The 12,929-nt window shown below is 41.9% G+C and overlaps 1 protein-coding gene across 4 annotated transcripts; it reads right to left on the bottom strand.

Annotated features, from left to right (window-relative positions):
- Positions 1-748: 748 nt before the first annotated feature.
- kif7 (kinesin family member 7) lies at positions 749-12,400 on the bottom strand. 4 transcript variants are annotated; one of them, XM_086026336.1, is made up of 20 exons: positions 12,250-12,400; positions 10,799-11,188; positions 10,490-10,687; positions 9,408-9,807; positions 8,971-9,318; positions 8,664-8,856; positions 7,970-8,137; positions 7,629-7,781; positions 7,439-7,551; positions 7,173-7,294; positions 5,990-6,145; positions 5,677-5,882; positions 5,041-5,238; positions 4,815-4,940; positions 4,562-4,738; positions 4,258-4,473; positions 3,439-3,645; positions 2,519-2,717; positions 1,578-1,736; positions 749-1,484 (listed from the first exon to the last, which is right to left on the bottom strand). In XM_086026336.1, exons 2-20 carry the CDS (start codon positions 11,127-11,129, stop codon positions 1,114-1,116), a joined length of 4,041 nt encoding a protein of 1,346 aa, XP_085882462.1. In that variant the 5' UTR covers positions 11,130-11,188; positions 12,250-12,400; the 3' UTR covers positions 749-1,113. The 4 variants fall into 4 exon arrangements, with proteins under 4 accessions (XP_085882462.1, XP_085882465.1, XP_085882464.1 ...); XM_086026339.1 differs by having other exon boundaries at positions 7,439-7,515; XM_086026338.1 differs by having other exon boundaries at positions 10,799-11,184; positions 12,250-12,317.
- Between the last annotated feature and the right edge of the window lie 529 nt (positions 12,401-12,929).

The raw sequence follows: 12,929 nt of genomic DNA, 5'->3' as shown, positions 1-12,929 counted from the left end.
TGTTTCAATGATGCTGCAACATTACATCACGCGCCCATTCACTTGAATATTTGTCTGCACTTGGTTGAAGCAATCGTGCACTGAGGTTAGGTTACACACCCCTCTGCTGTGCAGTTCAGTGTACTGCCAATATTAAAGACAACTCCAGTGTACCGGTAGTCCTCGGTTTACAGCGGAGTTTGGTCCGACGGTGTCGAGTGGCGACATGACCTGAATTTGCACGTAAGGCGAAAGTCCGTTACCCTACACTGAAATCACGATTACAGTAAATGTCTGCATGAAAAACACTTTAAGGCCATACAAATCAAAATTGGCGGCAAGAGAGCAAATGAGAAACAAATGTATTAAACTATAACATAAAGGCCACAAGTATTTTAGCAGATTAAATATAATTATTATTAATATACTTTCAACCAGCGGAGAAGTGAACACACGTACCGTTACCATACTTGGGTCAAATTTTTGTATGCATCTGTACTTTACATGCACATTATTTTTTGTAATGACTTTTTCCTTTTACTCCCTGTACTTGAAAACAGATATCTATTGTATATTTACTTAACTTTGTCAAAATAGGCTTGTTACTTTTTTCAACCTGCATGCATTTGAGTATTTATTTTTTTGGATTACTTTTTACTTTTAATTTGAAAAGGATATCTGTACTTTACTTTGGCAGAATATGCTTATTCCTTTTTTTTTTAAACCCCACGAATGACAAGATATGTTTAAAAAAAAAACCTCAATCAAATAGGTTCAGTCAATCATGGTTGGAAGCTTTTACTTCAGAACATCTACTTTCACCCCAGTCTTTTTTTACACAAGTATTTGTATTTCTAAAGTACATAATGTGAGTTCTTTTACCACCTCTGCTGCTAATCATAAGACCATAAAACAAGCCTTAATTTGTATCAACTGACATGAGCCTTTTCAACTTTATAGGGCCATACCTAATACATCTTAACACAGAAACTACCATAGTCAAAGTGCTTTGTATAAAAATCTGTCCATTAAACAATTAAATACAAATATATAAAAATACAAAATTGCAATTCTTTTGGAAACCTTAGTGAACAATAACAAAGCTATTCTACAATAAAAAAAAAAAAAAGTTTTTCAGGCATGATTCTTCCTCAAGTCTATGAAAGCATTGTTTGAATTGAGTGGGCCGACATTAAGGCTGCTGCGGCGGGACTCCCTCCGAGACTTCATAGCGGGCAGCAATGTCGGAACGCTGGACGAGTTCAACCCAGTTTGGACTACACGGTTGATGGGACCATCGGAGGTCGTTCGGAGCCACAGCTCCTCCATGATGGCGGGCTCCTCGGTGGGGAGAGAAGAGCGCCTCCATATGGATGGAAGAGGGGCATTCACCAGCTCCCGCATTTCCTCTCTGGACTTTGGAGGTTTTTCACCCATTGCTGTCCCTCTTCCCCCATGGTTGTCCAAGTTACTGACAGCTAGTGGTTTTCCGTTACATGGCACCACTGAAGCATAGCAACAACAAATAGGGCAGTTAGAATAAAAGTAGATTGTGGCTGATCCTATTTCTAAGGATGAAACTCATACTTGAAATTTACCTTTGACCTGCTCCTTTTGGCTGGAAGCGATGCAGAATTCCCTCAGTTTATTGCTCAGTTCCAGATTTGCTGCCTTGTAGTGGTTAAGCTCCTTGCTGAGGCCGTGGATCCATCCCTCGTACTGCCGCTGCCTTCCTGCCAGGCCCTCGTCCATTTGCTCTGAGTGGACACAGACGAGTTTGCAAACTCTACCAGCTTAGTAAAGACCTTAATAAAAACTAGAAAATGCAAGTCATGGAGGAATTGCATGTGAAAGTTGGAAGGCTGAAAAATATGGAATGATGCGGAATGATATTGAATGAAATGGAATAATGTTGTATGATGTGGAACAATATTAGTAAAAAAAAAATGCAATAAAAGTGCAATATGTTGAGAAAATGGGGAATTTTGGTATGTGGGAATTTTTTGAATGTTGAAAAATTAATTTCGAATGACGTGAATACTTGTGTGTTGGAAATGAAAGATGTTCTATTTACAGAATCTTAATTTGAAAACACGTTAAAATGGACACGTTAAAGTGGAAGTCAACCCAGACATATTTTCTTTCAAGAATATGTTCTATGCAAGCCCACTAGTTGAAACAAAGCATTCTGATAAATATTGCGTTTGTGGGATAAGAGTTAATCGACCCATTTTTAGCCTTCTCTGGGGGCGGCCATTTTGCCACTTCTGTTGACTGAAAATTACATCACAACTGCTCAGGTAACAACCAATCACGGCTGACCTGTTTTCTGAAGCTGAGCCGTGATTGGTCGTTACCTGAACCCTGGGTAGTTGTGATGTCATTTTCAGTCGACAGAAGTGACGAAATGGCTGCCCCCTGAGATGGCTAAAAAGGGTGGATTTTGCTCCTTAACTCATATTACACAAACGCAATATTAATCAGAATGCCGTGTTTCAACTAGTGGTCCGGCATAGAACACATTGTGTGCGACACACACCTCGACACTGCTGCAGTAAGAGCTGCACGCTCCTCTCGTGCTCCTTCTGCTGCTGTGTGAGCCTACGGTCCGTGTCGAGCTGTGTGCGATCCAGAGCGTTCTCCAGCCACTGCACCAGCCGCTGCTGTTCCTCCAGCTGCATTTCCAGCTCGGCGAGCGCAAGTTGTAGCTTTCGCTCCTCTTCGCGCAGGGACACCACCTGCGCAAGAAGATTGTATCAGCCCTACAGTCACTACACACTATCATGTTATGCGCATTGTTCTACTGATGTGGTTGTAACCTGCTCAATACAAGAAGCGCCTCAAGTAGGGATGCATGATACTACTTTATTCAGATCAAGTACAAGCACTTAAAATGGAGTACTCGCCGCCTGTGCCAAGTTCATTATTCAATCCCCCTATAAAATTTGTGATGAACTCCGCCCAGGTAGCGATAGAGGCTCGGCTCCAGGGCGGCTAGTGTTGTAAGTAAAAGGTATTCATATTGTACTTCTCACAAAGAGCTTCACATGGTTAAAATACAACAATACAATCAAATATAAATAAAGAATCAACAAAAAAGTCGTAAAATACAGAAAAATGCAATTAAATATTACTGGATAGCACGCTTAAAGAGATGTGTTGTCATTTATGTTTGCCTTAAAGTACCTTCACACAGCTGACAGGGCTCCTACTACTCCTGCCCATAAGGGAAAATAGTATCAGATTCGTAGTGTCACAGCATTTTTTGGAGTATCAGTACGAGTACAAATGTATAATATCAGCACCGATACTGGTATAGGCGCATCCCTAGCCTCGAGATTACGTTTGTGAACGAATTGACACTATGGAAATAACATTGAAGTGAGTTTCGAAAACACAATCGCGCCGCAGCGTTGCAACACTGCAGCCGTGCGGGTGAGATGAAAAAGCCCCGCAAACCTTGTCGAAGTACTTGCACAGCAGAGCTCTGGTTTCGGAGGCAGACAAGTAGCTGAGTTTGGCCATGAGATTCATCTCCCATTGGGACAGCATGCTAGCGGACGCCCTGAGCTGCCTTTGCCTTTGGGTGATGGCTTCGTTCTTGTACTCGATGGCGGCATCCAGAGCTTCGATGGCCTCATCCAGCTGGAAGAGGGTTCGCTCCTCCTGGTTGAATCAAAGGGAAAAGTTGGAGGTTCATATTCTGAGAGCTTACACTGACATTCAGTTGGGTCTTCTCAGTATTATTATTTTTTTTTTCAACAAATAGAACATAATAGCGAACACTGACATGAAACGTTAAAATGGTCACACACATTTTATGAAGGCATTCTTATGTCAAATTTGGCCTAAACATGCTAAGTGCCCTGAAACAACTTGTCATGTGGTGCTAACATAAGATTGAATTGAGCATGACTATTCATGAAAAGAGCTAATAAAAACTTGTGGTTTTTTTTTTGAAGAGCATGTCAACATTTTAAAAACTGGTGTTAAAAAAAAAAACGGGTAGAAAGGAAAAAATGCATTTTTGAACACCTGCGGCACAATAATAATAACAATAATACCTAACCCTAAACACTATTATTTAGTAAATAAAATACATTTAAATAAAAACAAAATATATTTTGACATGGTTGCTACTTTCCCTGAAACAACTGACTAAAACAGCCTTCCAATTAGGGGTAAGGGCAGCACATTTAGCCCCTCCCCCAACCGATAAAATACACACGTACTGTACATGTAGATGCATGCTAAAATGTTTAGCGTGGACAGTCTGACCTCGGGTGAGAGCAGGTTTCCCTGGCGCAATTTATCATCCAGTTCCACTCTTTGTTTAAGCAAGGAATCTTTCTCTTGGCGCAGGTTGGAGATTTCTTGTCGAATCTGTTGGGAGTCCTGAGCACTGCTGCTGCGAAGCAGACCGTTCCTCTCGCTCAGCTCGTGCTCAAGGGTCTCGATGCGTCCTGTTAGAGTCACCAGATCCTTACTCAGCGCCTGCAGGGACAGATCGACGCCAGTGAAAACGTATCGGTATTCCCTCGTCGACCTTGCCGTTAAAAGTGTCGGTTTCCTGTTTGAATACCTGACTCGAACGGAGCCTCTTGGTCTCCAGACCACTGCGCTCCTGTAACAGGGCTTCTTTCTTGGCCAGGATTTCCTCTCTTTTCGTGAGCTCGCCTTCCAGATCTTCGAGCCCTCGTCTCTGGTCCAGTACACGCTCCATTTCCTCATCCAGCCAGCGTTTCTGATCCTCAATCTTCTGCTCACACAAGGCGCGGGAGGGCATCATCAGTCAGTTTTCAAGCCTACCGCAGCAAGATAATTGCGACTAAAACCTGTTGCTCCTCCAGCGAGATGACCGAGCCGTTGCTGCCGCTGCGTCTCTGCTTCTGGAAGGCAGCAATCTCTTCCGTCTTGATCTTCAGAATCTTTTGCTGTTGCTCATTCTTTATCTCAAGTTCCTAATAAAAAGGAAGTGTGAAGATCTGAATACCTAAATTTTGTTGAATACGGAAATGGTCCAAAGTAAAGCAAACCAAAACTAAAAAAAAAAAAAAAAACCTTGACTCTGTGAGTTCTGCGCTGCATCTCAGTCTCCAGACGACGTTTCTGCTGACTTTCCTGACGCAGTCGCTTCTGCAGAAGCTCCTGTTGTTGCCTCATGGACTGAACACTGCGCTCCAGCTCGAGCACCCGGCGCTCGCTTTGCGCCGGCAGATTAGCCAGATGGGCCGTATCCCTCTGACGTTGGCTGAGAACCTTCGACAAAAACGTTGGCATGGTAATTACGAGGGACACCTTCAAATGCTTTTCACAATATCAACTGACAATGTACAGAATAAGTTAGTTCCATTTACCAAACTTCTTTAGCTATACATGCACATCTAATAATGTGCTCCCATAATCTGATCCCTCAGATGTAGGCCAGTGATTGCACACACAAATGTAGTGTTGCAACAAGTACGGATGTCGTTGGAGTGTAGTTCAGATAACCATTTTCACCTTGGATTTGTTTACTGAGAATTTGATAAAAAGCTCCTTTGTCAAACACGATGTACCCATGTGGAACCCTACTCTTGCTCTCGTTAAGAAGTGACTAACGAGGTGGCTGTTGCGTGTATATCATTTCATATTGACACAAAACGTAAGTCTGTAAATTGGTTTAACAGCTGAGAGGAGGCTATATGAGCGACAAACCTGAACTTTGCTCTGAGCCGCCGCAATCTTCCGTCGACACTCCTGAGCTCTGGTCTTGTCCGAGGCACTGATCTCTCTCTCCTGCCTCTCCAGTTCCTGAAGTTGCCTTTGGGCCTCGTGCAGCTCCTGACGCGCCTGCACCGCTTCGCTTTCCAGAGCTGTGATCTTGTGACTGTACTGCCTGTTCAGGGACTGAGCATCCTTGCCTGGTAAATCACATACAACATGTAGAAGTGTAAAAGAGGTCACACGAAATTTGGGAGCACGCTTGAATTTTTTTGGGGGGGGAAAGAAGTTGATGTTGAATGTGTACCTGTTTTGACCAGCTCCTTGATGAGCTCTTCTTTCATGCGGATAGTGACTGATAGCTCCCTTATCTTCTGTTGGGCCTGAAGAAGGCCCGGTTCTGAAACACCTTCAAAGCCCCTCAGAGCATCGCGCACGGATGTCTCACCCACACTGGAGTTGGCTGGGAAGTAATGGAGAATAGTATGAGTAACTAGACGTTCGCAATTTCTGGAGAAAATGTGCGTGAAAGCTGAAACGGTGAATGAAAAAATATTGAAATGTGGAATGATTTTGAATGACGTGGGATGATATTGAAAAATATGCAATGATATTCAAAGATATAGAATGATGCGAAATGATAATGAATGTAATGTGTGCTAATTTGAATGTGTTATTGGGAATGACTGTAATTCTTTGCGGGGCATGTAAATTTTGCCTTGGTTTTGTTGAATGTGTCATTGGCATTAAATAGGGATTTTTTGTGGGTATTATAATGGTGAAAATGTTTAATTTTTGGTCAATAGGAATATCTGACAAGTTTAAAATCACTCCAGTGATTTGCATTAGCTGAATGATTTAAATTCCAAATGGGAACGATGTAAATGAGCAATGTTGAATGTACTGTTAAAATGAATGATAAACAACCGGTATAGGAAACTCTGCCTCATTGGGAATGAATGTATGAATGAATGAATGAATTTTTGGGTGAAACATTTTGAATTTAGGGAAAACAGTGAATATTTGGAATGAGAAAAATACCAGCCCCTGTGGCGTGAATTTTTGGAAATTGTTGAAACCGGAACGAACGTAAATCAGATGAATTGTGTGGAACGAGATGCATGTCAAAATAGGAATAAAAGGGAGGAATAAAAGAATAGGAATAAGATATGTGTGAATGGCACGGTGCTGCTGTCTTAATGCAAAGCAAATTTTGGATCTTGTATCTGCTGTGCCTACCTAGAGTGTCACAAATAGTTAAAGTACTAGCTATCGCCAAATTTAAAGCAACCCTATCGTTAATGTAACCAAAAAAATAAGACAAGGCGCATTTGTACACAGATGTTGCATGACCCGTGTTTCTGTTTCTGTTTGTAGGATTTGGAAATGCTTCGGTCTACCTGAGTGTCAGGTTACAAGTCAGCCGTTACAGCAATGAGGGCCAAAATATATGTGTTCCTCTTGGCACAAAGCAGATAGATGAAACTCACATGCTTTTCTGGCTACATTGGGACGTTGGTCAGGTTCGGGCAGATGAGATGTTAGCGCTCTACCACCGAGTGCTCGTCCACACATGAGCATGTCCTTCTTGGTCCAGGTTTGGTTTACCTGCCTACCATTAAATGCTCAATATGACATCAATACTGACATTGTGAAAAACATGAGGAACACAGCTTATGGAAGACATTCAGTGCGTTAAGTGTTTGACATTGTATCCTGGTTGCGTGAGCTGCAAACTGTGACTTTCAAGACAAACCTTTGCCTCACTCTGGGATGGTTACACTGCGCACCGTCTTCACTGATGCCATGAATTTCTGCTCCACTTGCGGTCATCTGCTCCTCATGGAAAGAAACATCGTGGTTATCACCCTGTAAATGCAAAGGCACAAACTTTGATAACTATGTACTTGAAACCTTGTTAAGGTGCACTATCAACGGTTGGTTACCTGTGAAGTTCCATTTTGGCTTTGATGCATGGAGGTAATCGGGGCAGTGTGAGGCCGTGAGTATAAATTAAGGCCCAATCCGCGCACGTCAGGACTGGCAAGCAGACACTGCAACTCTGCAATCAGGTCCTGTTGCTCCTGTAGCTTGTCACTCTGGGAGAGAAAACACACTCAACTGTGATCGAAAATCCTGGTTAACCACATTTCTGTGGGTGTGTTGTGACATGGTTGATGAAAAGCAAATCAAGTGGCAAGCTGAGCGTTGGATGTGAAACCAAATTATTGATGGTCAGCACCATACTAATGGGGGGGGGGAAGAACACAGCTATGTTTGATCATACCTGCAGCTTGTATTGCTCCATAGCATCCTCCAGAGCTGCCAGGAAGTCTGTATTCTCTCTCTCCAGACGCAAGACCTGCGCTTGAAGCCTGGCCACAGTGTCATCTTTCCCGCCGTCCTTCACACTGTCACGATCATAGCTCCACCTCTCCTCCAAAGAATCGGCATCCTGGGTTCACATGGCAGAAACAGAGATTACGATGTGCCGCAATGTGTGTGTTTTTTAACAGAGCTCGGAATTCAAAAAGGACCAAAAATGTTCACATTTTCTTTGGTCACTTGAAAACATCTTGTCAAAAGGTTAAAGGAACCAAGATTTTCAATTAGGCTGAATCTTAGAAAGGACATTGTTAAAATTAAAATGACTTAAGTGATATCAGAGAGACGTGGACAAGCTTAAAGGTGATTTAATACTCTTAAATGCGAGTAATTAGACATCCCAACAATGCAGACTTCAAAAGTGACTTGTCAACAAATGTAAGTGCCTTGAGTACATGAAACTTGGGGGCTAATGGTTGCTAACCGCTTCGCTAAGGCTAAAAAGTCATTTGATTATTGATGAAAAAAAAAAACAACTGTGGATTTGCTCAACGTCAACCATCCATAATACTTCATTCAATTTTATTGATATACTGTAGTAACAGTCAAGTTATTTCCAAATAAATTGCATACCGGTGAGTTTGGGTGAAACAAACCTGGTTGTTGACGGAAGGCCTTTCCCTTCTTAAAGCAAGACTTTCCTCTGTCGAGCTGTTCTCGATGCCGCTGTCCGGTCCAGATGCGGTCGTCAGATGACTACGCTCCTCCTCCACAGAGCCGAGCCACTCTTTTACTCTCAGACTCTGTTCCGCAGTCAGCACTCCTTCACTTTGCAGCTCGCGTAGCAATCTACCATATTTACGTGTGTGTTATAAAAGAAAGACATATTACACACGCAATATTGAGGAAATGAGGCTACTATCTACATTACAAATTACTTTTGTTTCTAAATCACGTAATAACCTGTAGGCAGTGTCTGTGCAGGTTCGATAGTGGGCCCCCTGCACTTGCAGTCTGCTGATCTCCCCTTCGCCAAGTCGCGGCCTCCTGTTGGGATCGGCGTGAGAAATGATGCGGGTCTCTGAGCGATGGCGGTTCTCCAGGGCTCTTCGAAGGGCCTTGATTTGTTGCTCCAGCCCTTCTATGCGATCGGGCTCTCGCTTGCAGTTGACTGTGGCCCGATTCTGAATATTGCGAGCCCTCGTGGCGTAGTTTAGCGTATTGAGGCTTTCGTCAAAGTCTGACGATGATGGGCTGATGCAGGCTACCATCAAGGTTTTTGAATTTCCCCCCAAAGAGTCCTTTAGGATCCTGGGTGAAACGGTGACGAAAACAATTAATCTAATCTGCGGATTTTATGTGTATGCTCTATTAGTGGTGGGGTATTATTAGAAAAGTACCTCGTGATTTTTGAATCTCTGTACGGAATGTGAGAGCCTTTCCTTTTGGGGTCGCCGAGGGCTCCGATGACATTTCCAAGGGCAAGAAGGCCGCTGTTAATTTGTATGCTCTCCTTCAGTCTTTCTCCAGTGTTGCCTGTTCTCAAGATGCGCTCGGAGCCGGCCAAGTCCACAAAATGGAACTTGGAAGACAACATTTGGGGTCCGCCACTTGCGGCACTCCCATAGAGACGCAAACTTCCCCGCCGCTGATCCATGTACAAGGTGAAAATGGTGTGCGAGCGGCTGGAGTTTGGATTCATTTGGGTTGCACCAGTGTGTCTGGCTGTGTTTCCAGATTCCAGTAAACTCAACACCTCATCGAGACCCTCCACTACGCACTCCTTGACCCCGCACAGCACTACACAAATCAACATGAAAACACATAAGTTAATTGCATTAATTGTGCCACATCATATCCCCACAATTATTCCATCGATTAAGCGAGTAACGATAAAAATCAATGTTGCATTAAACACAACAACATGTAGGTCAGGTGCTGGTATTAATTTTGTCCAATTGGGGTCTCCATCTTCACATTCCACTGCAGCTGTGACTTTTGAGTGTGTACTCATCAACACTGCGCACGGACAAAATGGCGCCAGTTGTGTACTCAACCTCCTGTGTAAACTATCAGACCTTTTGGAAAAAAAAAATTGATGGGGAAAAAGTGTGCACATAAACGTAAGGTTTAACCTACGCACATTTTGGGGACAAGGAAATTTAGCTACACAGTTGGTGAGGTGATGAATTGAAGCCAGATTGTATAATTATGCCTCTTGCATGACCAGTTTGACTTTACGTCAAACGTTAATCATAGATTATTACGGTAAATACGTATACTGTGTATAGATTTTGCACTTTGTGTACTATTTTATGCTGAAAAACATATCTTTAACCACATTCATACTTCATTCATACAACATCTTTCAGTGACAGTGTCAATCAAAAATGAGATTTTGATATAGCTCTGAGATTGGATCCAAGGTATACCTAATGTCATGGCCGGAGCGTGTATATACATAAGAAAAAAGACTCCATACCAATGTTGCCCTTATCTTCCCGAATATGGATGTCCTTGCTTGCGGTTTCAACCTCCAATAAGTCCTTGAATTCCTCTTTGTAGACCTCCAAATAGGACACTCGGACAGAGAAGTCTGTGAGGTCGTTCTCATCCAGCAGCTTGAATACATCCGCAACCGCCCTGGGGATGATGCCCTGCTCCTCATCACGAAATGATGCTAAAAATACATGCCAAGCATGCAAAATAAAAAAAAAAAAAGAGGACGGCTTAGTTTGAGTACAATGGTTCAAAGCAAATTAAATGTTTTATGATTAAATGCAGTACGTACATATATTAGCTTCTCCAATAGTGTAAGTCTTGCCTGAACCTGTCTGACCGTAAGCAAAGACTGTTGCATTAAAACCTTGAAAGAAAGCATCAATAAGCGGCTGGACTGACGCAGAATAAACCTCCTCTTGGCAGCAGGTTTCTTCAAATAGGAAGTCGCAAAGAAAGTGTCTGTCGTGACCGAGGGTGACCCGCTGCAGTTCGGGGTCCACAGTGATGCAGCTTTCGTGACAGCGGAGAAGCTCTTTGGGTAGCAGCGGGCGCACTCGGACTGCGACTTGAACTGCCGAATATTCCCCTTTGCCTTGGCCGCTTGGCACTTTGGGAGACATTTTGCTACAACATCAGAGCTACGACTGCGTCATTGTGAGGGCCATCACAGAGAATCTGGCTGGAAAATGAAAGAACAATGTATTGAACACCACCAGTGGGTTGCAAACGAAATACACAAAAATGGGTAGAGTAACAGAAAGGAAAATAATTCATTGGGGAAAATAAAATAAAGAATAATATAATAAAATAGAGCTGTCGTGAATTTTGCTATTTAGCTCCTTGTTAGAAAACAGTAAGTTGTGCAAAAATTACTGAACCACTACACATGTTCAAAAGTTTAGATAAGTTCAGAAAAAGTTTCTCTGTAATGGTTAAGGTTATTTTACGTTCATTGAGAAATTTCACCAGAAAGCTCAATGCAGCTAACTTGTTGGAGTAGTGTAATGTGAAAGCGAAGTAATGACCATCTGTAAACGTAATAAGTGAAAAACACATTTGTCTCTTGAGCGGGCTTACACTTCATTTGTTGAGTTAACAGTGAACAATGTTGAAAATGACTTGTGGACGGGAATAGATATACCGGTAGCGTTTACATTAAAAATGGGCTAAAAATCACAAAATTTGATTGCAGTGAGCGCGACTTTCCTTAACGCATTGCAGGGAAGCGAATGACTGTTGGCTACACTCTGAAGATGTTTTGCTACCACACTTTCCAACTATTGCAATGAAACATGCTTACGGCTCCCCTCAAATGTTACCTGACAACCTTAAAATGTGAACGTTCATGTTAAACTGAGACCTTGCTTGTTTGGAAAATGTAATAATTTCGTAGCCCGAGGCACTCCATGGAAGACCATGCGTGGCTAACTCTTACAAAAAACAACTAAGTTAAAGTTAGTATGTTGGTACCGTGAAAGAAATTAACTTTTCCGTCGACTACAGCATTATGAATCGACATTTTACTCCTTCAAGTCGCGAGATGCCCTATAGTAGTTGTCCGTGTTTACCAAAAAGCTAAGCTAACGTTCCAAGCTAGTTAGCAGCATTTGGAACAAAAACAAGGGAAACGTGAGAATTTCCTGTAAATTCTACAACGTCCTACTGGATGGACAATTTGGCGCGTTACAAAGCATGCAACAATTTAGGTTAAGTTATAATGGACCCTTTGATATTACTTACTTGGATGTTGTTCAAGTTAATGGTTAAAGAATACAACTTTTTTTTTTCTTGGGAAAAAAATGAAAGTGTGGGGGAAGTCATTGGGTGGAGCCGGAAAAAAGTTTGGGATAGTTCTGTTTTGAGTATCACGGCTCAGTGTTTTGAGTTTCCACCATCCTTTTCCGCATCCTCATCAGGACTTAATCTACATATATGTATTTATTAATCCAGGTCTTAATCAATTTCATATTATTATTATTATTATTATTATTACTATTATTATTATTACTAGTAGTAGTAGTAGTAGTAGTAGTAGTAGTAGTAGTGGTGATGGTAGTATTTTAATTGAATTTGTTTTCAGTCAACTGTCATGGCCAACGAAATCGTACAGTTCTGGATTAAAAGTGTGTAAATTACACCCATTTCAACGCAGTTCGCTATTATTTTGGTTACGTTTGAGAGAACGTGACATGTTTTGGTAAATAATGTATACGTTAAAGAAATCTTTCAATAAATTGTCAAAGCACAGCCTGAAAGATGTGGCCAACAGGAAAATTGTGTTAAATTCATATTTCAAAATTATAAAATGAATGTATTCATTATTTCACAACTTGCATGAAATGCAATGAACTATTTAGTAGCAGATGCACCACTCACAATTATAAATGATTAAATAGTTTCGTCATCGAGTCTTTGTTAAA

Source organism: Filicampus tigris, chromosome 3 (assembly GCF_054856515.1).
Source record: "Filicampus tigris isolate MCC_2025a chromosome 3, RoL_Ftig_1.0, whole genome shotgun sequence".
Classification (NCBI taxonomy): domain Eukaryota; kingdom Metazoa; phylum Chordata; class Actinopteri; order Syngnathiformes; family Syngnathidae; genus Filicampus; species Filicampus tigris.
Note: the sequence above shows the minus strand (reverse complement) of the source record. Positions and strands in the feature narration are given on the sequence as shown.

What these genes read in the sequence shown, in the direction of transcription:
- kif7 (XM_086026336.1), bottom strand. Translation starts at nt 11,129, where the DNA reads ATGTCTCCCAAAGTGCCAAGCGGCCAAGGCAAAGGGGAATATTCGGCA. An exon ending in CATCCCAGAGTGAGGCAAAG is followed by an intron (nt 7,295 to 7,438) that starts GTTTGTCTTGAA and finishes ATTTAATGGTAG; the next exon opens with GCAGGTAAACCAAACCTGGA. An exon ending in TCTCGCTGGAGGAGCAACAG is followed by an intron (nt 4,739 to 4,814) that starts GTTTTAGTCGCA and finishes TTGTGTGAGCAG; the next exon opens with AAGATTGAGGATCAGAAACG.